General features: G+C 35.5%; 1 protein-coding gene across 1 annotated transcript in view; it reads right to left on the bottom strand.

Moving 5' to 3' along the window:
* The window catches only part of LOC131053061 (lysophospholipid acyltransferase LPEAT2), a 94,706-nt gene that overhangs the window by 22,456 nt on the left and 46,432 nt on the right, over nt 1–25,818 (bottom strand). Inside the window, exons 8-11 of the mRNA XM_057987663.2 lie at nt 23,332–23,376; nt 17,101–17,171; nt 13,634–13,700; nt 12,985–13,035 (exon numbers count right to left, since the gene is read on the bottom strand). Of these exons, the coding sequence (XP_057843646.1) occupies nt 12,985–13,035; nt 13,634–13,700; nt 17,101–17,171; nt 23,332–23,376 (234 nt within the window). The remainder of the gene's footprint in view (nt 1–12,984; nt 13,036–13,633; nt 13,701–17,100; nt 17,172–23,331; nt 23,377–25,818) is intronic.

The raw sequence follows: 25,818 nt of genomic DNA on the forward strand, positions 1-25,818 counted from the left end.
GTTTTTTCATCCTTCTTTTGTTAGCCATAACTTTTGCATACAAACTCGAAATGAGGTGCCATTTTTTTCAATATTGCATGAGGGGAATCCAAAAATAGTAAATACTAAATACAAAATATTTAGAGTTTGAAATCATCTAAGACCTGTTTTTGGATCTGCAACACCAGTCCTCACTTTGCCATATGGTAAAACTAGATCCTTTCACATTCACACCTCCCTACTATAGAGGCGCTTGGGGATCAAATACTCGGAGACTCAATGGAAGAGTGGAATTGTACCTCCCAACTGAAGGCAGGTATGCTATCTTACCTTCCACTACAAAATGAACATGAATTAAAATTTGGAACACCTTTGTCTCCAACTATCCAGATGATGAGTTGTTATATTGCTTGAACATAAAGAATGTTGTTCAACATTGATTTTCTCCAAAGGAATAACTTGTGTACTGCCACTCGAAGATTCAAGAACTCTTTAGGTTGCTCTTCGCCACAATAAGCATACAGAATGAAGCTCCTTCAGTTTTTTATGAGATGGTGCTTGTGTGATCTCATAGAGAAAATTGCCTTGCTGTCATATAAATATAGACTGCCAAACACAAAACCACAAATGTCCACAAGAGCAACATATGCCACTACTTCATTAACAAATTTAGAAAAAACTGAAAACTTAATTTACAATGCTTACTAAATGTCATGGAAGCCCTAAAGTTTTGATCCAATCCAAACTATACGGCTTAGGGTGTTCAAAAGTTTTTAGGTGGAGTATATCCTCTTCCTTCCATCTATATTGCCATAGATTTAGAATCTGATGTAACAATTTGAGCATACAGTCCTAACATTCCCTTTAACTGTCATGTTCATGCATTAAATGGACTCAAATTATGTTAAAAAAGAGCTTTCCAAAAAGCAGGACCAGTAAACAAGTTCTTTGCATAAATGAGGTTGAACACTGCTGATGTTTCCATTCGAAATTAAATTTACAAGTTTCATAAAGGTTGTGTTGCAGTCTCTTCAAGCACAGGCTCAAATGTTATCAAAGCTTCTTGAGAAGCAAATTCCAAGCACCAAGTTCACATCAATTACAAATCATGGCCACTCCACCAACAAGCCCAAGTGTGGAGAGGCAAAAGCTGCCTGAGTTCACAAGAGATGGATCTAAGGATCTATTAAGACAATACAAGACCTATGAAACCGTTTGGACAGCAAATAGACAATTATATGATGAAAATTTTGTTGAAGATGGTGACTCAAATGCAAGTAATGATAAGGAACCGGGATTAACACAAGCATTATGAAGAGATATGCTTCACATGATGATGCAATTAAAATATAATAAAAGTCCAGCATGAAGCCTAAAATCAGCAAATAATATAACTGCTTGGAGTCCTCATGGGGCAGAAGGTAATTATTGGTTGGTACTTGGTACTCAAGAACTTCTACTTGAATTCATTGTTATCTCATTATGCAAGAAAGCGTACAATGCAACCATAGTCAAACATAATTGGGAAAAAACAAAAAGTCCACAGAAAACAAAAATTGTGAAGTATACAATAGATATGAAGAATTAGGCAATGAATGAGGAAGTAACTTCCTCAAATCCATTGAATTTCAATTAGGCAATGAATAAGGAAGTAGCTTCCTCAAATTTAATTGAAGCCAAGAAACTTAGCGAAGATGAACACAAACTATAGGACGGCCAGAAACAAATGAAGAAACCATTTAAAGTTGAGTGAATCTAGGGGGGAAAAATTATAAAAAAAATTGAATGGTTCATTTGTGTCAAATGATGTACATGTTCCAAAGTTAAAAGTCTATTCTCAAAGTAGGAAGCTATTGATTATTTGGTAATGGAATTAGAAAAAATGTTATATTAAATTTTTTGATCTCTAGTCAATTTGTACACATGCTAGCAAATGTTATAAGACAACATGTTTGCATTATGTAAATCAACAAACATAACAAATTGGTGAATTTGAAAAGAGAAATAGAAGGAAAATTAACAGAGTTGGACAAAAACACAACAAATTAATAAGTTGGAACACAAAATATAATATGGGCCCCACCTTAGAAAAATGAAGTAATAAGAGGAAAAGCAGTAGGCAATGGATCAAAGGGAAAAAAAGTTGATAACAAGTCAATCATATGGCCTTCACAAGCTTGGAATATATTTTCAATCTTCATTGTAAGGCCTTCACAAATTGGCAACAAATCTTCTTCACCATATAGTTTGTCAAGGAAACTCCCACAATACACCTTGTACTATTTGTTGTATGCCCAAGCCAAGTTAATACTGTTTTATGCCTTGTCTACCAGCATATGGTACACCTCTAAATGCAATTTTCCCACTATGAAAGCTCTTGCTTTTGTAGTACACCTTGAGAACCATCAATATCCTTCTATCACCCTATGGTAAGGAAGACCAAGCATGTGCTCTAAGATTGGTGTCCCTATTTTTGTTGTACAATATAAACCACAAAACCTCACTATGTGGTCCTCTTATTATTAATCTAAAAATTTGCAGTCCACTTGTCCTACTGTAGGATGACATTTTTGTACAACCCTATGGCAATACTTCTACTCTATGGACTAAGCAACAAGCTACCATTGTACAGCCTTTTGCAGTAACTATATGCCCATTTCTTGAGCCTAATTTTGGCAAGCTTAGGTTAAATCTTAGTAGAAATTCAATGCATTAGGAAGGCCATTTGTGAAATGGCAAATCCATAGTATTTGGGAGAAATGGACAAGGCTTTCGTGATGGGGATACCTCTAAAATGCCACAGGGAGCTTAGGTTAAATCTTAGTAGAAATTCAATGCATTAGGAAGGCCATTTGTGAAATGGCAAATCCATAGTATTTGGGAGAAATGGACAAGGCTTTCGTGATGGGGATACCTCTAAAATGCCACAGGGATCTTTTGCAAGCTTGCCACATTTCAAAGCAACATATTTGTTTTGTTGTACATCATTCAACAAAGGTACACTACCAATTTTCAGCCATACAATCTATGTGTAGTGATTGGTTTGTTCAAGCATTTGAGTCAAGTGCACAATCTATCATATCGTGCACACTATCCATAACACAAAATATTATTTGAAATAACAAAATCCAATCCCATAGTCAATGCACCAAGTGATGGCAATTTGCTACCAAGGATTGATGAGGCTTAAGCATAGTTACGAGGAGACTCATAGCATACCCCTTGGTACTCATCGCCTGTATCGGGAACACATCCCCATCTCGAAGACCTATATTGAGACGTCTCCAAATGTTAGGAGACTTTAAATGAAGTTTCTTTGTATCTCTTATACATATCCTATAAGCATCCCTTGAAAATGTGGAAACTTCCAATATAGCTTTCTCAAATATATCACATAAATACACTGTTGTCATTTTATGACACCCTTGGTCCATCAGTGAGAACCGATCAGAGATATGTTCTATGGACCAGCGCTGCCTCAGTTGATCAAAGAGAAAACAATGGAATCATGAAGTGTGAAGTGTTGTCTTGCCAGAACTCCGGAACCCCTAGGTTCCCAAATTTCTAAGTCTTCAACCCCGGAACTCTGGAACCCCCAGGTTTCCAAGTTCCTAGTTCTTCAACCCCAGAACTCCGAAACCCCCAGGTTCCCAAGTTCCTAGTTCTTCAACCCTGGAACTCCGGAACCCCCAGGTTCCCAAGTTCCTAGCTCTCCAACCCCGAACTCCGAAACCCCGAAGTTCCCAAGTTCCTTAGTTCTTCTACCCCGGAACTCCCAGGTTCCCAAGTTCCTAAGTCTTCAACCCCGAAACTCCCAGGTTCCCAAGTTCCTCGTTCATCTACCCCGAAACTTCGGAACCCCCAAGTTCCCAAGTTCCTAAGTCTTCAACCCCGAAACCCCCAGGTTCCCAAGTTCCTTAGTTCTTCAACTTCGGAACACCCAAGTTCCCAAGTTCCTAGTTCTTCTACCCCAGAACTCTAGAACCCCCAAGTTCCTACGTCTTCAATTCCGAAACTTCGGAACGCCCAGGTTCCCAAGTTCCTAGTTCTTCTACCCCGGAACTCTGGAACCCCGAAGTTCCCAAGTTGCTAAGTTTTCCCAACTTCGGTGACCCAGGTCTCCGAAGTTCCCCCAACTGTGGCGACCCAGGTCTTCCAAACTACTTTTGGCTTGCAACACTTCTGTATGGCGTGATCGACACTCAAGGCTTTTAATGCTTCGACAGTTTTGGTGACTTGTGCACTTTCTTTTGTGGAGCCACAAGGGTGCATTTAATGTTTTTGGCAAGATTTCCATCAAGGAGGTATGAGGCCATGCTTGGTGACTTATGTCATGTCTGACTTTGGAAGGTTAGTCAATCCACCTTCTCAGGATTGCTCTTTGTGGGTATGGCTAGGTTGCTTGCATGTACAAGTCAAGTGCATGCACTTCCCTGCACTCCAGACTGACATACAGGGGTCATGATCACTCTTGTAACCAATTTTCTATATAAAGGGTATTAAGCCTCATTGTAAAGGGTTCTCTCCCTACTGGCTTGAGCTATTCCATGCTCTCCCACTTCTCTTGTATTTATCTTGCATTTATGCATTTTAGGATTCAACATTCTTTAAAGTGGCAAGTGGAGACATTTCTAAATATGCTAATCAAATAGGAAATGTCGATGTAGTGACTACAAGGACATCATTAGAGAAACCTATTTATCTTTTGAAGGGTGAAGTGGAGGCATTTCCTACCATGCTAATTGAGTAGGTGCTTCTTCATTGTATTATAATATTCTTAGGAATTCTTTTTGGGTTTGTTAGTTATTTGGCTTTATAAAATTATTTGTTTACATAGTAATATTTTTATAATTTCAATGTATTAGAAGAGTCAAAGTGCATTATTGGTGGAATCCAACACCTTCGAACTTATTTGATTAGGGGGGCTTGATATTAGTCATAAGGAGACATTTTGCCACAATCAAAAAATCAAGTTGTGCTAGTTTGAATAGGGTCAAATAGTATTTCTTTTAATGGAGAAAACAACACATTGATAGAAAAATTTGAAGGTTCAAAATACCACACATGGCAAATCGAGTTATAGAGTTGATCCTTATTGACAAGGATCTATGGATGTGGTAAATGGAGCAACAACAAGGCCAACTAATGTTGATAGAAACACAAATGGACTGAAAGGATTGAAGAACAATAGCTTTGAATGGTCTTGGACTTTCAGATGCATAACTCCACCATATCAACTTATTGAAGACCTCAAAGAAAGTGTGGGATGATTTTAATGCTTTATTTGGATCAAAAACATCAAGTGCAAAGATGAGTTTAAAGCATAAATTGTTCAAGCTGAAAATGATGGAAGGTGATAATATTGTTCAACATATCAGTAAGTTTCATTCCCTATGAATCGACTAGCTAGGATAACTACTGAAGTAGATGATGATGATGCAAAAGCTATTTTACTAACTAGCACGCCTCCTAGCTATGGTAATGTTGTGTTTACATTGGATAAAGTAGATGCTACCCTAGAAGATATAATATCTACTTTAATTGATGAAGAAACTGAAACAATGGACGTAACTATAGAGGAATCTGCAGTGTTTGGGTAAAACAAGCCCAACCATTAATTCAAATCCAATTCTTCTACATCAACAGGTAACCGTTTTCTTAAGGATAGAATTTGTGCTATTGTTGCAAGACAAAGGGACATATTATTATAAATTGCATTCAATGTACCAAGGACCTCCTCCATGCCAAGCTAAATACAAATAAAGCATTGGCTACAAATGATGATGAAGAATGCCTTTTAAAAGTGGCTACTGAAGACCCTCCACACGAAGACAGTGAGGAGGAATATATCTTCTAAATCAAATTAATTTTTGTATTTGTGATTGGATGTGTGTCCCCCCAATCATAATTATTGTGAATAGATGTGTGTCCTTGTTCATAACCTTGATATTCGATAAATGTGTTTGTCCCTATCCAAACTTCATGTAAGACCTTGGATAGATATGTTAGTCCCTATCCTTGGTTCCAGGGGTAGATGTATTTGTCTCTATCCTTGGACGAAAGTATAATGAGCATAGTGAGGCTAGTTCCACTATTGCTTGTCAAGAGTAGATGAACTATGATGAATTACTGAACGTGGTCATTATGTATTGTTGGTCTGCTATCCCCATTTAGAGAATGATGCAATATTTGGGAGTGTTAGGAATATTGTATCATAGGATGCATGTAATAATTATGTATAGAATAATTAGGTTTGTTAAAGTTTGTTAAGTAGTTTAACATATTAGTGGTACAAATACGTTGGGCTGTTAAAACAACTCGATATATTTAGGAAAGTTCTTTCGGGAGTTTCCTACCATTTAGGAGATTAAACTCCTATATAAGTGTGATGTATTTTTCAGAAAAATATGAAACATGAATTATTTTGTGTTAAATATTGCAGCTTTTGTTTGTGCTGCTCAAATTTACTTACATGTTCTACCATGATTTTGGGACAGATGGTAGAGGATGAGGGGATTGGCTTCCAGGAGATCTTTTCTGAGAGGCCATTTTTTAGGGGATGGCAAGGGGCAACAACTGAAAAAGTAAGGAAATTTTCAAAATATAGGAAATTTTCAAATATTCATAGGATAAGGCATTCACCAAATTCATTATATGACAACAGTAAAAGGTGCAAGTGACATGCAAAAATGAAACAAAATTATGACCATTCTTCTATCTCCAATCTGTAGGAAAAGCCTTAAAACTTCAAACAGTAATAAAGTTATAGACTAAGTTGTTGGTCCCAGTTTGGATTCAGATTTTGGTTCAAGATTCGGGTTTGCAAATTCGTTCAAATTTTTTTGGGGGGTGGGTTTGGGATCGCTTTGGGTTCGTCCGTACAAAAACATAAAAAATGTAGACATGTATGCAACAGCAAATAAATTCATAATACACCACTATCAATTGTCAACTATGCTAATAGACTAATAGTAAAGTAACATAGCAAAATACACCACCATATATATTAATGTTTTAGTCCAAATGGTAAATAAAATAGCAAAATGCCAAAATACACCACCATATCAATGTTTCAGTTCAAAAATAGGCAATAAAAAAACTTTACAATTTTTTCTACACCAAAATTCGGCCCGGGTTCTGCCGCTGAATTTGAAATTCGCTGCAAATTCCCCAAAATTCTCCCCGGGTACTTCTCAGCAAACCCGCAGGGCAAATTCGGGACCTTGGAAGAATTTGCAGGGAATTTGTAAAGGACAAAATTTCTTGCAGAATAGAACCAGGACCCTGAGAAATTCTAGAAGAATCTGGCAACTTAGGTTATAGATAATGAAAACTCTCTCATTTCCTTTCAAGTTGATCCATCATGTTTTGGCAACGCACTAATCTTCTCATTTACTCCTGTTTTGAGGACTGCAAAGAGTTTTGTTTTGATTGTAATCATTTCATGAACTGCGGCCTTCTTGCTCATTTCAGCATTTTTTTCTCTCCTCAATTTAAGATAAAACCGAGGACCCACATGTGATGTGATCAATGATCTAGCGGAACTGGTAAACTTTATTGCATGGATAACAAGATATTTGAATAGTCTCATACCTTCAGGAACTCTGCATAACCTATATTGTCTGCTTACAATTCACTTTCTTTATCTATTTCGATCAAGAACCTTAACACTTTTGATAGATGTCCACTGCCTTTTCCAACTCTTTGAAAATAGTAAGAGGTGGAGCAAGCTAAATGATATTTCCCTTATCAGAAGTTTGAAACAGGACGTCAGCATGCTGAAGAGCATCTGCTAGAGGTGAAGCAGAAAGTAAAGCTCAATACCTACAAGAAGGCCTGAACCATGGATTTCTTTCACATGGACATTGTTTGCCAGTTTTTTGGTTAGCAAATCTTTTAATTACTACCCGTTCCTAGTTACACTTCTCAGGAATCTAGTTTCTTGAATTCTATCCAGCACTACAAAAGAAGCACACCAAACAAGAGGCCCACCACTACCAACAAAATTACTTCAATTATCCTTAGGATATATAGCTGCAGCCACCTTTCCTGTTACGAGAACAACACCAATTGGCAAACCTCCTGCCAGTGGTTTTGCCAAAATCATTATGTCTGGCTGCACATCATTTGCTTGATGTGCCCAAACCTGTCACTTTTGGCCCAATACACATTGGATGTGAAAAACTATCAATCAGAGACTGCCCTCCTTTTTAATCATTTTTGGGTTTTTTTTTTTAATATGAAGAAAATTTTAAAAACACCAAGTGAAAAACTATCAATCAGAAACTGGCAAGGGCACTTAGTGTTTCCTGCTGTTTCCAATTGAAAAAAATCACTTTACCAGGGACATTTAAGAATTTTTCTTGGGGTAGGGGTCATCAAGGAGAGATTTCCTACCCATTACCACCTAAGATGCCAATTCGGGTACAGGTATGGATACGGATTCGCGGGTATGGCAAGTTTTTTTCTTGGGTACTAGTACGGGTGCGTCCATACATATACATTACATTTACACACACATAAATATATATGTGTGTGTGCGTGTGTGTGTTTTCAAACATCAAATTATAAAATATAAACTGTATCAATGTATAAACTATAAGAAGAGTGATACTCATAAATCCATAATTACCAATAAAATATTCATAATATCATATTCATAATTTGCAAAAATCATAATATTAAAATCCCAAAATGTCATGACACAATTAAAATTAAAATTACAAGCCATGGCCCATATTTAATACTCATATTCATCTTCATCATAAGCATCAAGGTCAACATTTGGTTCAACATCATTTGAACAACAATCCATTGGATTGCCACTCCAACTAGCTACATTTATGTCAAGTGCAAGAGCTGCCTCATCTATAGAGACTTGGGCAAGCTATGCATCTGTAGCATCTAAATCAGCACACATAGGGGCTAGATCCCAATTCCTTGTCACACCCTCCTTGTATTCAGGTTTCTTATGTGATAATAGACGAAAGTTGGAGTATATGCAGACCAAATCCTCTGCTTATTTTGCACCCAAACTCAATCAAGACAATATTTCATGTTTCAACATTTGAATATATCTTTCTAAATGCAGCCCTATAGCCAGTAGCAACCTCCGCATCTCTATATGGTGGCACCCTCCTTGGCAATACAAGTATCTATGTGCTATTAAACTTTGGCATCAAAGCAAATGCTAAAAGATGTAAGGGGGTGGTCATTTTGTTCCAATGGTCAACAATAATTTGTTACACAATTTTGAAAAATGTTTATGTTGGGTCATGTTCCATGGCCTCTATTATTGTTCTTATTTTCTCCACTATGGAATCCATGCCATCATAAATTTCACCCAAACATGGGCGATCAGTATCAGCATACCTAGTCATGCTCACGATGGGCTTGGTGAAACTCAAAACATATTCCACACAATGCCACCAATCATCATCAAGAATCAATTCTCTTACTTTTTGGGCTCTTACTGTGTTACACTGCTTCCATACACTCCAAGAGGTGTTGATCACCATAGCACTCAAGGCCTCTCGCACCTTCACAAGTTGTCTTAAGACAAGTGTGTGAGATGCGAATTGTGTTTTGGCAGCCTAACATAGCATAAAAAAATACATGTTATATATCAAATATAAAAAATAATAACTAAAAAATTAAAAAATTAGATTTAAATTACCTTCAACAACTCCAACTTGGAGAAGGTCCTCAATATGGTTTGTGACATGTGATGATTAGTCGCAAACATTTGAATCTCCACGCCCTCCATGTAAACTTGTTTGGCACAATCAATTTGTGTGCCAATCTTTTGGATGATTAAATTGAGTGAACTACAAATGGTACCCAAAAAATGTGATTATATGTAGCCTCCACTGTAGACCAAACTGCCTTGAAATTTTTAGCATTGTTCGTCATGACTTGGACAACAATTTGAGGTCCCACCATGTCAATAGATTCTATGAGGATATTGGCAATGAAACTTGCATCTTTAAAACATTGCCCCTTTAGGGGACATAGCTATAACATTGATCAATGGCCTATTTTTGCAATCTTTCTATCCATCAGAAATGATGGACGCACCTGTTTTGGCCATATACCTTTGATCACTATAAATTGTGTCTCAAGGTGGTTCATACCTTTTCATACCCGTGACTAACATAATCAGGAGGTGTATTGAAAAGGGTATTCACCATCTCCCGCCAATTAGGTGATCTAACAATGTTGAAAGGAAGCCCATTGCCATTATTGCAAAGAGCAACACTCTAATCTGCAACCTCTCTAATTTCTTTTTTGAAGGCCCTATCCAATGGGCCCCATTTTTGTGTAACCACAACATTCTCTAGTTCAGAAGGTGGTGGCATTGCCATGAAAGGGTGTGGACCAGCCAGTTTTGTAAAGCCACTAGGAGGCCTCTTCAAGCTTGTCTTGGCAAAAGGACGATCATTCTTTGGTTTGTTGCTTCTCATGTCAACTTCCTCTTATTCTCTAATATATGACAAGATTAGATATTTTGGCAGCCCTTTCCTACTTGGCCCCTTACAAGCTTTTATTTCGTGTCCAAGGATGGCACATAAGTGACCTTTCACTCAATAGTATGAGCTTGTATACTCTACACCACAATGGTTACACCGCCAAAGATAACTCCCCCCACAAGACAATGGTTCCAGGCAATTGAACTAGAGCTTCCACTTGTAGCCATTATGTATGATGTATGAACCTAAAATGGAAAACTCAAAACATTATTGGAAAAAAAAAGAAAAAAAAGCAGTATTATAACCCAATATATTGCATACAAAATTAAAATATATTCAAAACTTGTTCAAAAAAATTTTTAAAAACTTGAAAAAACTTGAAAAAAATGAAGATTCACTCATCTTTGATGGCTAAATCTTCCTTCTCCAACGATTCCCAAGCCTTTGATGTGTGTCTCACACCTCCATAGCCTTCACCTCCAAAGAAATATTCAACAACCTTTGAAACAAGATTGGAGAAAAAAAAAATGGAAGTATTGTGATGAGAAATGGGTGACTAGGCAAAGAGAAGGTGAAAAATGAGTCAAATGGGCAAAATCAAGGTTTGGATAGCTTTTTTAGGCATTAAAAAATGTTTTTTTGGTTTGTAGGGATTTTTTCTTACCCATGCCACTGGGTACACTCTCGAGTACATCCGGGTTCGTCCCCGAGTTCATCCTAAGTTTGGCCTAGGTACGCAATGGGTTCGACCAAGCCGGACCTAGGACAATTTTGAACCGCACCCATACCAAGCTCATATTTGTACCCGATTTCAGGTTTAGACAAGTGAATCCGATATCATAGATTACCACATCCCCAAGGTATATAGGTCTAAAGGCATTATTTTGAGTCATGAGCTTCTTGTAAAATTTTAAAATTAGATGGCATATTTGCTAAGTAAAATACAAAATGAGTTTTTCCCATGTTTACTCGCCAAAAAATCTTGCCAATTTTTTGGCGAGTACTCTCCAAAAACTCAATGAGTTTGATAAAATAAGTCACTAGACACATTAAAATGGGAAACACGAAAAATAAAGCAATTTTTTTTTTAAAAAATAGTAGAAAAAGTCAAGATTTTGCCCTATAAATGCATGAATGCCTCTCACGCTTCCTCCATAACACTTGGAGAGCAAATGTTCTCCATAAAAAATGTGCCAAACACCTAAATTCTCTTTTAGGTGATAAAATTGTGAAATGGTGTGTGACAAGAAGTTTTATGTGGTTTCAAAGGCATTACCCCCAGATCCCCACGAGGGACACTACCCTCAACCCCATTAGGGGTATTGCCCCAAACCCCGATGAGGGGTGATGCTCCTTGACCCCATTGGGATCTCCACTCCTTGACTCTCACTAGTTACTGGGATCTCTTCTCATATAACAAATAATAAATCTGATTACAATGAGAGGATTTGGGAGTGGAGACTATAATCGATAGCTTAGACAATTATCTTTATCACACTATGAGTATCAAAAATTCAAATGCCATTATTATTATTATAAAATATAATACAACCTTCAGCCTTGCACAAGAAAGGTAGACAACAAATTAGAGGTGTTCATTGATTTTGTCGACTCAAAGCCACAAACACATCCTTTAAGGTCGAGCAAGGTGCTATGATAGAGTGTAAAGATTAGAAGCTCCCCAAGTTTTCATTAGACTAGGAAAGAGGAAGATGTCGAATGTTGTAATATGCAATTTATGAATTATGATGAAGATTTTCAAAGGCAATCATCATAAATTCATAATAGTTGTTGGATAACAATTCTATCAGGATTTCACATAATGATGCAATTTTGTACTCAATTTGTATTCAAATGAATCAAATTTAATAGAAAACACTTTTGTATTCATTTATGGACTTCTTGGATATATTTTCTCTTTGACTTTTGCAAATAAAATAATTGTATTTTGAAAGTATTTAAGCAATTTTTATGTTGCCAAGTTTTTTTCCGAGTCGAGTTTTCCAACCATAGAATCTAAATATCACAATGATAAGATCATCACACAAAATGATCACGTACAATGGCAAATATATTTTAAATCCATGGCACATAGTAGATGAAAGATAGATGTAAGTCTTCTGAATAAACTATCTATCCTATCAACATAAAATGATGTAAAACAGAAAGAAAAGAAGATGATAGGTTAATGTGCACAAACAACAATGATAAGTAACTGGAACTCAAGTACAACCAAAAATGGTGGCTGTACAAGAAGTGCCTAAAGCATCTTAAACATGATAATTAACAAAGGGGTTTAGGCAACAAAGTGAACCTACAAGAATAAGTGACACCTGAACAAAATACATACAACTATCATAAATTAGACTGTAGTAAGTTACCCAACAAGAAAATTACAATAAGTTTTCTTGTTTTAAAAACCAATTTTGATGTCATTGAAATAATAAAGCCAAAATTACTAATAAGTATATTAATGTCAAGTTGAAGTGACAAGAGAGAAAGTTGAGCAGTCTGTTAACATGGAAAGGAGAGATACCTCAGTGAATGTAATTGAATGTTGGGCCTCTACATCGAAGAAGCAAAATATCTGCAAAAGTACACACAATAGTTCATTGCATATTTAGTATGGCCAAAAAAGGTTTAAAAGCTGGTGGCTATCTCATGACACTTTCCCAAATACTTTCAAGAAAGAAATGACCAAAATGATTGAATCTGCTCAGGTTGTTTGCTAGGATGCCACAAAGGAAAACATCTAGATACAACATATAGCAGTGCAAAGGGATACGTCACTTTAATTAATATTAATTATTTGTTAATGCCAGAAATTTCGTGAATTGATACAAGATGCAGAAGCCTTGCATGCTTTTTGCAAAATATGGTAGACTCAAACTATTGCAACAAAATAGTTTCCACAAAGAAAAAGAAACTAACACAGTCAGGAGTCAGAAAGCCAAAAGAAAAGATGCAATAATTTCTCATAGTTTCAAGAAAAATTTCTCTTGGTTTGTTTCTTAAGAATCATTTCAAGAAAATAAAAATTCAATAAGTAAATCCATTTTGTCCATTGTCCAAGACTACTAGGATAAAACATCATGTGCCAGAAATTAATTGGGGTACAGCATTAACTATCTATTTCTATCTGCCAATATACATATAAGGAAAAAAAAGGTAGCATCGTTGCAGACCTGCTCAGAAAATGAAGTTCTTGGCATGCCCAACACAGCTAGAAAATTATCTATGTTGACCCGTCCACTGCAAAACAAGCTCCTTAGCTTTCTTAAATATTAATTCCAGCTATGCATCACCATAACTCATCCAAACTTTATTAGAAAAAAAAAATTAGGTCAACAATGATACATACACTGTATATTGATTATTGACCTCATTAATTTCATCTTTAGCATCATACTAAACATAGTCATATGATTACAGCTCTGTGAGTAATGAAATAATAGCAACATGAATCAAAGAATAAAGAAGAAACTCAGAAACATTAGTTTTGCATTAATGTATATATTAGCACATGAAAGGAAGATAGCAAATTATAGGAACATTACAGATTATTTCTGGATCACAAATGTGGCCAGGAAAAGGATGCAAATGCTATTTTAAGTTTTGTCATAGTTTGATATGCAATTCTAATATGTACTAATTCATATTTAAAAAAACTGGAGGTTTACACATGTTTACAATGAAGATAAGATCTTGTTTGTTGGATGGAAATAGACAAAAAAATGATTACAGGTTCTAAAGAGTCATTTTGTAGGAAGGCAATGGGGAAAGGAGGGAGTAATGCCAGCAGTCATGTGAGACACTATGAATCACACAACAATATTGCAAAATCTGGCACAAGTGATAAAAATAAGATATACCTTTTCAAGCTTAGTTCTGTACGACCTTTAACAGTACCTTTAATACATTTAGAGAGTTTTCAATTTGCAAAAAATACTTATGGCTTGTGTGATCAAGAATAGAGAGATGCACAAATCCAATCAAAATCCCCAACTGCAGGATAGAAGAGTCCCTTATATATGCAATGCCAGGATCCAAGGCAACAGATGAATGGAATGCTAGCAACTTATTTCCATATAAATGTAATTTATCCATTTTACAGGTCAGGCATGTCAATTTTCTCTACTTTGGCTGGATTGAGGAGAAAATATTAAAAAATAATGTATTTTATTTAAGTGTGGTAATCATGTGGAGATAAATTATCAGCATGAGAAATGTTAGATAATGTATTTTAATATTGCAAATGCTAACAGAGAGCTTGAGTGGGATGCCTCTCTTTATTTGAAATTTTACTATCTAGACTTTCACTAAGAGAGTCATAACCATAAAGATGCAATCAGTCGTTTCAGTGTCTTTCAATGAGATCTCAAAGCTCCTTGAATAATTTTTCAAGTGATTATCAACATTTTCATCCCACAATTCTTCAATCTCCTTACTGATCCTCTAATTTGCCCATTTTCAAAGAATAATAATTGACTGTCTAATTTAGCAGTAGCAGTTCCTTGCTAATCCTTCCTTTGAACTTCCATTTCAAATTATAGAAAGAATATAGATTTCCTTCAATAATTTATCAAATGATTCTCAATATTTATATTCCATCATTTCTTAATCTGCTCCTCAGTGAACTTCTCATCCTGACCTAATCCATCCATTTTCAAAGAAAGAGAGCCCACTGTTTAGTCAAGCAGATCATTGCCAATCTTTCAAACTTCCATATCAAACAAAACAAAGAAAAAAATTATATTAATGTTGTAAATGACCCAAGTAGGTCACTGGAACTCAAAAGTACAGCAAGTTATTCCATTAAATCAGGACTCTGAACAAGATAGAATGAAATAACTTTTATCAATATCCACAAAGAACAAATACAAGTCAATGAGATTCAGAAAGTACAATCGGGACTAAGAGAACTTTAATAATTAAAACAAAATAAAAATAAAATAAAATAAAATTATAAATCTGTAAATCAAGATCTAGGAAACAAAAGAATCTCATAAAAAGGGTAACTCAAAATGGGTTAAGGAAGGTTTCTTGCTAGAAATAGCTACCAATTGTGCCAAGAGAGAAGAGCTGCTTGAGAACACTGTTGTATTCAGTATTAAAGTTAGACACAAACAAGGGACCAACAAACTTATCGATCACCATTAAAGATCCAACATAGAGTCTGATGATATCCTTAAGAGATTGACCTAAAGTTCAATGCAATTAGGCCTGATTGAACAAGAGGGACTAGGCTGCAATGAGACGTCAATTAGATTTAATTTAAAAGTTTAAAGAAAGAACAAAATTCAGTTGAAAAACATTATGATTTTTTTTCACTTAGTTTAAAGGTATAGAATCAAAAAGATTACGAGGATGAACAATAAAAACAGAATGGTATGTGCAAAATTATTTTTCAATCTACGAATTCAATGAGTGCAAGATATGTCAGTTCATGCTATTTTTTGTAAGCCGTATATTTAAAAATACTACTTTGATGTCAATTTATTATGATAGATATTTATTGTTCAATATTAAAATAATAAAATCAGCAAGAATGAAAGTTCAGCAAGTGTATTTGGTTTGTATGTTTTGTTTAAAAATGAGCTAAATCATAAAATGTGATTGGTTTTATGTTTCAAAGTGTTTGTAGGACAATTTTAGGGTTTAGGATTTTTTATTAAGACCAGTCAATGCAGGTCAAATAAGGAAAAAAACAAACTACAAAGTTTTAAAATGGCATTTTTGTGCCAAGGTTTTCCTCTTGGTCCTCCCAAACACACCCAGGTACACTCCACAACAAACCTGAGTCTGCTCAGCAGGACACTGTCGGAATCCATGGGAACCCAAACTAGGACCTGGTCCAGATATGTACCAGATCCAGATCCAATTCATTTTCTGAGAAAAGTGTTAAGATAGCTTTAAAATGCATAAACAGGACTTTCATTCTGTTATTTATTTGTTTTTGTTTAATATATTTTGTAATTTATTTTTTATCTATTGGGGTAGGAATCGTAGGATACACACTTTTCTTGGAAATACCTTTACGAGGTGGGATGTCTCCAAGACTTAAGAAACATCTATATCCCTATCTCACGTCTCCAAGATGTGTTCCACATACCAGAAGATGCATCTCCCATTTCCCACCATATTAAAAACCCTATTCAACATGTTTTTTATAACTAAGGCCCTTACTCATCTCAGAAACCTCGACAGTAGAATAACGTCAAAACTGTTATATTGAAAACCGGAACCCTATTAAAATATCTTTTATCACAAGCTCCCTTACTATTTCTTGTCAGAAACTTAGTCCAATAAAATACAACTAAAATATATTAGTCCTATCAAAAAGAAACCAAATATGAAATATCAGAACAGTTCACAATGCATGCGAAGTATGTCATGTACTAAATTATGCAGCATCTTCATTATTTTTTGAGGCTGTGATAGTTTCATGCTGATTGGACGGGAAAGCTTTCCCAACTACAAACAGAATAATACAACATTCATAAGGCAGAGTACAAATGTTACAAGATGTGAAATCCAACACTGTACAAGAAAAAATGTAATCCGTATCTCAAATTTAATCTAAAATATTTACATGGTAAATATCATCACTAATTCTGAAATAGTCAAAACGCGGTCTTTTAATTAACATTACCTAGAATCTGGATGCATTGAAGCAAATTTCTCAAGAAAACCAACTGCATCCTCTATGCTTAGTTTGAACAACTGCAAACAGAAAAAAATGCATATTATCGGAATTCATTGATTCAATAAACAGTGTAGTTAATAAGCACAATTTTCTGTTCCATGGACATTATAAGCGATACCATTCCCTGATTATAATTTTTTTAAATGATGCATGCATTTCAACCATATAGACAAAAATAGGTTCTCCATTCTTTTTCCATATATTTTGAATATTGGGAATGAGAAGTTGATCAATGCGATCAATTCACAAACAAACTGACACATATAGGTAGGTGGTTGCAGTCTAATTCTAAAAGATCTTTATAGATTCTCAGTTTCAGAGTATCAAATTTCATAGCAGCGCTGGATGTCCAAAAATAGTTAAAAGAAGTAGCACTTCAGATAATGCTGACAGCTATATATTAAGAACAAAATTAGTCCTGTATGTTCTTATCTCAAAGACAATAAATTAAATACCAATTCCATTCTTCTATCCAAGTGATAAGAGACTTCATCAACTTGTAATAAAATGTAAATCCATAAATTCTCTTAGTAGTCCTAAATTTATTGGAAATATCTTTGTAGAGATTAATCATGTTAAACTCTTATCAATTGAAGATTATTCTGAACATTGGAGTCAACACTGCATAAGTGTATAGAGTACATGTTGCAGATTTTCAATGGCATACATACTTTAATAGCTGCACTTGCAGCCACCAAAACATTGAAACTCTTCTAATGTTCCTTGTTGTCAACTTCTCTATAAAATTCCACTCGTTAATCCCGTGTCATATACTATTTTCTCTGGCTATCTGTACAAGCATTGTGAGAAACCTTAAGGGCAAACTCACTAAGAAACTTCATCAGGAATTTTCAGTCGATACATATTGAATATGAGAAACATAATGAACTTGGATAAAGGGTATAGCACAAAGTCCCTTGATAGTTAATGCCATATCAGCTCCTTGCTACCACTTTTTTAGTCATTTATATTTTTTGCATGATCTCATTTACAAACGGTAAGGAAAACATTACTTTTCTTAGAAGCAGTGTTGTGACCACTAGCTTTCTATCAGAAAGTGAGGGTTCCAGTTTTTAGTTCTTTACTTCGTAAATATCCTTACCTTCCACTGGTTGTTCTAGCTTTCTCTGAGTCTAGAGTAAGCATTTTTGGTAATATTTGTACTTGGTGCCCTTTCTTTAATATCTCAATCTTTTATTTCCTCTATTTTATCCTGGACATTAACTGTTCCAAAATCCTGGTTTACTTCCTATATCGTGTCTGGTTAAAGGGCAAAGTAATTTGCATGTCTTTTTGATAAGTAGCTTCTGACTTAACCATGGACCTGATGTGAGTTTATATTGTGTTTGATCTATTTAGTCGCATCAAGTGAAATCTGCCATTTGTAATTATAAGCCTCTTTTTCGGGTCAATCCTAGTTATGAGATCCAATTATAAGCCTCTTTGAATAATTTAGGCCTTTGATCTCCCAATGGACCTGATAATAGCTTATCATCCATTTTTAATGTATGCTGATTCCACTGGATGCCATGTTGATGATCTTTCATACTAACAGATTTGACACTGGTTTGAAATCTATTTTATATATCAAGTTGCATCCAAAGTAAGATCGAACACCATAATTCCTTTTTTTGAATTTTCATCCCTGATCCCCCAATAGATTTGATCCTGATTTATTTACCTCATTTTACTTTTGAGATTGCATCTGAATTTATATTGTTCATCTGGATTAACTCGCAGATTCCATTGATTTATATACCCTGTTGTTTAAGTTATCATATCCATGAGATATCTCAAAGTACTTTCCATCATCTGGGAGACTTACATCTCCACCATTCTTTCTGACCTGATGGTTCTTTAGGTTGAATTAATTCAGTCGTTATGTCTAGGTAAAATGGGGCTTTACCATGTAGGTAAGACCACTCAGCAGCACTTATCCTATATTTTTCAAGAAGACCAAAAACATCATGATTTTTTGAAGCTATGAATTGCCCAAACTCGCTCAAGACAATACTTACGATTTCTTCATGTGTATATATCTTTCTAAATGCAGTCTTATAGCCAGCAGCAACCTCCCCATCTCTATATGGTGCCACCCTCCTCGGCAATGAAAGTACCTCTTTGCTATAGCACTTTTGCAACAAAGCAAATGCTAAGAGATGTAAGAGGGTGATCATCTTGTTCCAAAAGCCACCGATAATTTTTTGCACACTTTTGAAAAAAGTTTTCATTAGGTCATGTTCCTTGGCATCTATTATTGCTCTTATTTTCTGTAACATGGAGCCCATGCCATCAATTAAATTCAAAACATATTCCATACAAGCCCACCACTCGTCATCTAGAATCAATGCTTTTACTTTTTGGGCTCTTTCTGTGCTTGACTACCTCCATGCACTCCACGAGTTGTTGATGACCATAGAACTCAAGGCCTCTCGCACCTTCACATATCAAAAAAAATAAAATTAAAAATATAATAAAAAATAAAATTTAAATTTCCCTCAACAACTCGAACTTGGAGAAGGTCCAAAACATAGCTTGTGACATATAATGATTATTCACAAACATTTGAATCTCCTCAACCTCCATATAGAATTGTTTGACCCATTCAATTTGTGTGCCAATCTTTTGCAATATTAAATTGAGTGAGTGGACTGCACATGGTTTCCAAAAAAATGTGATTATATGTAGCCTCCACTATAGACCGATCTGCTCTACAATTTTTAGCGTTGTCCGTTATGACTTGGACAACATTTTCAGGTCCCACGATGTCAATCGATTTTATGAGAATATTGGCAATAAAACTTGATCTTTTACTTGCCCCTCAATCCACTACCTTCAAAAACATTGCACCTTTAGGGGACACTATTATAACATTGATCAATGGTCTATTTTTGCAATCTTTCCATCCATCACAAATGATGGACACACCTATTTCAGGCCAAGTATCCTTGATCTACAATGTTGAAAAGAAGCCCATTCTCATAAATGCAAGGAGCAATGCTCTAATCCGCAAACTCTCTAATTTCATTTTTGAAGGCCTTGTCCAATGGGCCTCTTTTTTGTGAAACCGAAACATTTTCTTCTTCAAAAAATGGTGGCATTGGCATGAAAGGACATGGGCCAGCTGATTATGTGAAGCCACTAGGAGGTTTTGTGATATCCCCATTTGATTGCTAGGAAGAGCAAGCAATCCATAAGGTCAAAAAGCATTGATAGAGGCAACTTGGTGCATTATCACAAATTAATAGCGTGAATAACAATTGGGACTGTCACCCAATCCACATCATTAATAAGTAATGAATGCCAAGACAATACAGCAATTCAAATCATGGACAGTGATTTAATGATGATTTGTATGATGACAATATGCAGCATGTAATCCCTAAGGCAGAGATTGGCATATTAAAAGGGCAGCAATATTATATTGACATAAAAAAGGAATTCATCAAAGGAGCAATCCAATTCATGGAGTAATCTAATTCATATGAGACAGCAAATAATGATTAGAATATGCAGTGATCTTCATGATCGAATAAAATAGAAATCTGTTCTGTGGCAGTGATCCTTATGTCTTCACAATAGAGGAGTACAATCTGTTAAGGAAGTGTGATCTGTTTTAGAACTGTGGCGATCAAAAAAGAGAAACAGTGATTTTATTCAAGTGAAATTCATATTAACATGCTGGAGGGTCTGACTCAAAACAGTAATGGTGTGGGTTCGTCATTTAAGGTGTTAGTTTAATATCTAAATACTTTATCAACAATAAAAAATATAATTATGCAGCAGTTATGATGAGAGTCCAAAGGCAGCACTTACAATTACTCAAGGAAAGGCAATCAGATTGAAGAAGGATTAGTTAAGTTAATGATAGGGTCCATAAACAAAAGACTAAGTTTGCTTAGAAGAAGGATTAGTTAAGGTGTGACTGAGGAGATACAACTCCTCCCATCAAGACCACTTAAGAGATATTAAAGAAGGATTGAGTTACATTCAAAAAGCATCGGATTTTGATTATTTTATTTGAGTCATTACAGATTGATAAGGAAGCCAGGTGAAGGTGGTATATCCACCCACTTGCAAGGCCATAGACGCATGAGATTAAAGGATTAAACAGAGACAGCCTCCACCTTATTCCTCAACCTGTCCTTATGCCTCCTTATGCCTCCCACCTGTCCTTGTTCCTGCAAATTAATTCTACAATCAACTGTTCTTCATTTCATTGTATTTTCTACATCCAAAGAGCTGAATTTATAGAATGGCAAGAGCTAACCACCAATAAAGGTGTCCAAAGAAAGCTCATCATTCCAAAAAACCACAACCCTTGGATTGCCTCCACAAAAGCCAAAAGGACACCAGTTTTGGCTCCAATACTTTCCCTCCAACTTGGGTGCCCAATCTCGCAAGATAAACATTTCATTAAATGTAATAAATGACGGAATACCAAGAGACACAGGTTGCCTCTTCCAATCCCCTGTTAATTTTAGTGATCAGATTAGATAAAGACAATTCAAACACAAGTGCACAGAATTTACCCTGTAAAAACCTTCCTCTTGAAGGTGAAAAACCCAGCAAGAAGTTCCTTATTATTTTATTGATATCCAAGATGTCTTTAAAATGAATTTGCTTCACTCCTTGAAGCTAGCATCAACTCAGTTCAATCTACAACCTGTAAGGAATAAGTTCGATCTGCTATGAGTGCAATCTACTTGCTGTCTATGATGCCACTGCTGTGTGACTATGAGATCTGCTGAAGATAGATATATCACGACACAAGAAGGAACACGATCTGTATGCTGTATGTAAGATTTGAACTGCTGAAGGTAATAGATTATTTGCTGAACAAGGAACACGATCTGTTTGAATGAATTGAATCGATACTTTGAAGGAGAGGAAGAATAGTTCTATATACCCTTCACAAGGTGGCGCCAACCAACACGTCTCCTTAGGAAGTCGGCTCCTTATAATGATCATGTCTCTTCATTAATACGACTTTAGTTAGGAATAGAAAACGTCTTAATAAATGTGTCTTATAATCCAAGGGTGGCGGATTACACATAATCGGAATATTAACAAATAGAAGCAAATCGATACAATTAAATTGCCTAAGGCCGAAAGGCCAATTAGACAATTTAATAGTCTATGTCGGCCCACAAAGATTCTAACCGACGCTATCACATTAACATCCCCCACTTGGAGAAGCCTAAAGGTCACTCATTTATCCACATCCTAAGTCATTAAACATTCTAGGTGTCCACGTGTGGGGAAAACAATATAATATAATTGTGTTCACAACCCACCCTTACCGCTGCTAGTGGAACCTGTCACCACTTATGAATGTATTACAAACAATAGTGAGAATAAATATTACAAAATATTTTCTCAATACACCCTAAGTGTCATAGGAATCTTTCTAAGGATGTTGGAATCATGTCATAGGATTTACAAGGTAGATGGTTTTTAAATGTGTCATCCTTTTATAAAGATTTCAAATCTATTTAGCAATGTTATACTATTTTGTTAATTTTGTGGATATATTCTATTTTTTTAAATCAAATTTATATAAGGCAATTTAATCACAATTTTATTATTGTCGAACACAAACCTGAACCTTGTGACATGGACTAGAAGTAAAATAACCAAGGATGAGATCATAAAATACAAAATATTTTGAGTATTTATTGAATAATTTCATTAAAAAGTCATTCCAATGACAGCGAGCATGTAACATCTATCATGCATTCACAATTCCATCAATAATCATGACAATCATCATCTTTGAAAGAAAACAAATCTCATAATGTCTAATCATATGATACATCTAATCCATATAGAGTCAAATAATAGAAGCCCTCAAATTATTACGATCCAAGTGATCCACAAAAAATAAATGTGTCCAATCATATAAAAAAATAGCAATAAATAAGTTCAATCGTTAAAAAATAATAATAGCAATAAATGTCCAATAAGTCTATATTGGACTAAAGGAGCTTAGTCGAATTTCCAATATAATTTAAATTACATGTCTGTTAGAACAGTATGCAAGCAATATTTAGGAGAGTTACCTGTTTCCATCAATGGCATTTGACAGCTATTTCTTATTTCTGAAACGGTTTAATAAACAATGTGAAGGAAAGCAGCACAATGTGAATTAAAGAAAAAAGAATTGAAAAAGCTTACCCTATCCATTTTAGCCATCTCAACTAGATAAGAAGAAGGTGAAACCTGCAATTACCTCATCAGAGTTCAGAAATAAACCAAGTTAAAAAAGTTACGAGATTCATAAATATTTATCTACTATCCACTAACTGTCATTAAAAAAAAAAATAGTACATCTTCTTGCACTGGAACAAACCACAATTCAGCTTACAAAATACTCTGCTGCTACGTTGCATGAACTATGTTATAGTAATTGTAGCAAGTAGACAAACAAAGGAAACTATATAATAAACCAGTACTTGACCTCTTCTGACCACAGTAGTACTGTTCAAATATATATATATATATATATCAAATTCCACATTATAGTTCCCCCATTCACAGGGCTTTGAGGGTTCAAACCCATCCTATTGACAGATGTTCTGTAAAATGGATCCCTCCACCTGATTACTCCTTAAAACTAAACTTCGATGGTGCATCCAAAGCTAATTTAACGGGCAATCAGATTAACAAATTTGCCATTGGCAAGCCCATGAATATGATTATTTCAGATGATCCCAACTCATGGCAATATTCAGAAATGGTTTGGAATTACTAAGGTGTGTACATTATATTCTCCCCATGCTTAATTATAATTTGCATTCGTGACTACATTATATTTAGCATGCATGAGGACACCCTGATCGTAGTGTTTTGATTGAGGTGGTGAAACTTTGGCTATATTGGTTGGATACTTGTTGATTCAGTTGATACTTTGGACTTGGTGTTACTCCATCCTTTATGCATTCACTGGCTCTTTCTGTGATTGACCTTCATGCTGTGTGTCAAGCTTCATACCCAGAGACAGAAACTGGGCTTCTTGGGAAATATCACAACAATTAGGTTGAAAAAGGTGTTCAACTAGCATTCTAAGGGAGTCATTGGTACAATCATTGCTTGATGAGAAATGAATTGGATAGGGTTAACTCTGATATTTTGACCATATTCGTTCACAAGTTGCAGCTTTTGCTTTGTGATAATGAAGTAATCCATGTACTAGCTGTATTTTATGTAATGCCTGATGATGAGAGTTGGATGCAGTCAACACAACACCTGAACTGATGACTAGTGGTGTAGGTCATCATGACTGTGTCCCCATAAAAGTGTATAAATAATTGGAAGATCTTTTTTTTGAGGCCTTGAAGAAATTGGAGAGGGTGGAACTGCACTTGGGCCATGCCACGGGCAATTTCAAGATGGGTCTAGACTTTGTGAGAATGAGAGCTCCTACTCAGGTTCCTGTGAGGCAACTTTCCCTGCCCAACATGCCAGAAATCAAAGCAGCCCCCAAGCTTCTCGTCCCCAAGACTGAATTTGAGTCAATGATGGGGGTTGGTGGTCATGGCCCAACCTCATATTCCTCCCCTGTGATAAGCCTGATATGATTGGTGCTACTCCATGGTAGGTTTGAAATTCAATGATAATAAAATGGTTTCCTGAATATCAAACTTCTGTGCTGATAGGACAATTGTTATATGTTAGTCTAGTGGGCCATTTTTTTTGGTTGTTGGAGACGGTTTCAGTTTCTGTGCTAGGCTGATACACCTTTATGTAATAGTTTATAGTTTGAATATTGAGAACCTATGGAGAGTTACTGATTTAATCTCATGCAGAGCTCTGCATCAGCGACCTTGGCTTTTTATTACTACAATATTATAATAATAATAAGGGAATGGGCCCTACCCAAATTTCATTGAACAAAAAAAAACTCTACATTGTAATTTGTCATTTCCCTTGGACTTCACATTTTCAAAGTTGCAATTGCTCTAAAAATTATTACAAGAAAGGGACAAACTCGCACTTTCCAATTTTGTACATGAATGTCATAATGATCTGCAATAATAATGAATCCAGCCTACCCTTAACTGAATTAGTGGAAAGAAACCAGCTCATTTGCTTACAAATAGGAAACATAAATTTGATATTTCCTTCCACATTTACTAAGTCTGAAATGGTTCAACTTGGGTATTAAATTCATAACCAATAAGAGACTCATTCACTTCAAGCATTACAAAAGTACAACAAAGCTAATTGTAAGCACACCATTGGAAAAGTTCCATAGTTCATAGTGGATAGATATAACCACCCATACATTGTACACACATTTACTGTTCACAAGACAATTAGAAAGAATTCCATATAATTCCTAAGATAAGGAATGTTTTTTAATCAATCATTTTTGTTCCTATAGAACTTTGAAAAGTCATAACTGCTAGTTTGCTAGCCTTCTCAACTAGCTCACAATGGGTACCAACCTCCACTAAGTCATAGTCTCATAGCTGCATGGTTATTTGGAAGATGTCAGCTGCACAAATGATGAAATCGACAGCTGAACTGGAGCCTCTTCTGCAACTAACTGCCAACATTCACTACATTGGACTTGGTAGTAGGTTGCATGTTAGTTTTGTCACCTTGTAACTGATCTATTCCCTGCTTAGGCTTTCCTCAGATATGCTCACACTGCAGAAT

Source organism: Cryptomeria japonica, chromosome 9, assembly GCF_030272615.1.
Source record: "Cryptomeria japonica chromosome 9, Sugi_1.0, whole genome shotgun sequence".
In the NCBI taxonomy this organism is placed as follows: domain Eukaryota; kingdom Viridiplantae; phylum Streptophyta; class Pinopsida; order Cupressales; family Cupressaceae; genus Cryptomeria; species Cryptomeria japonica.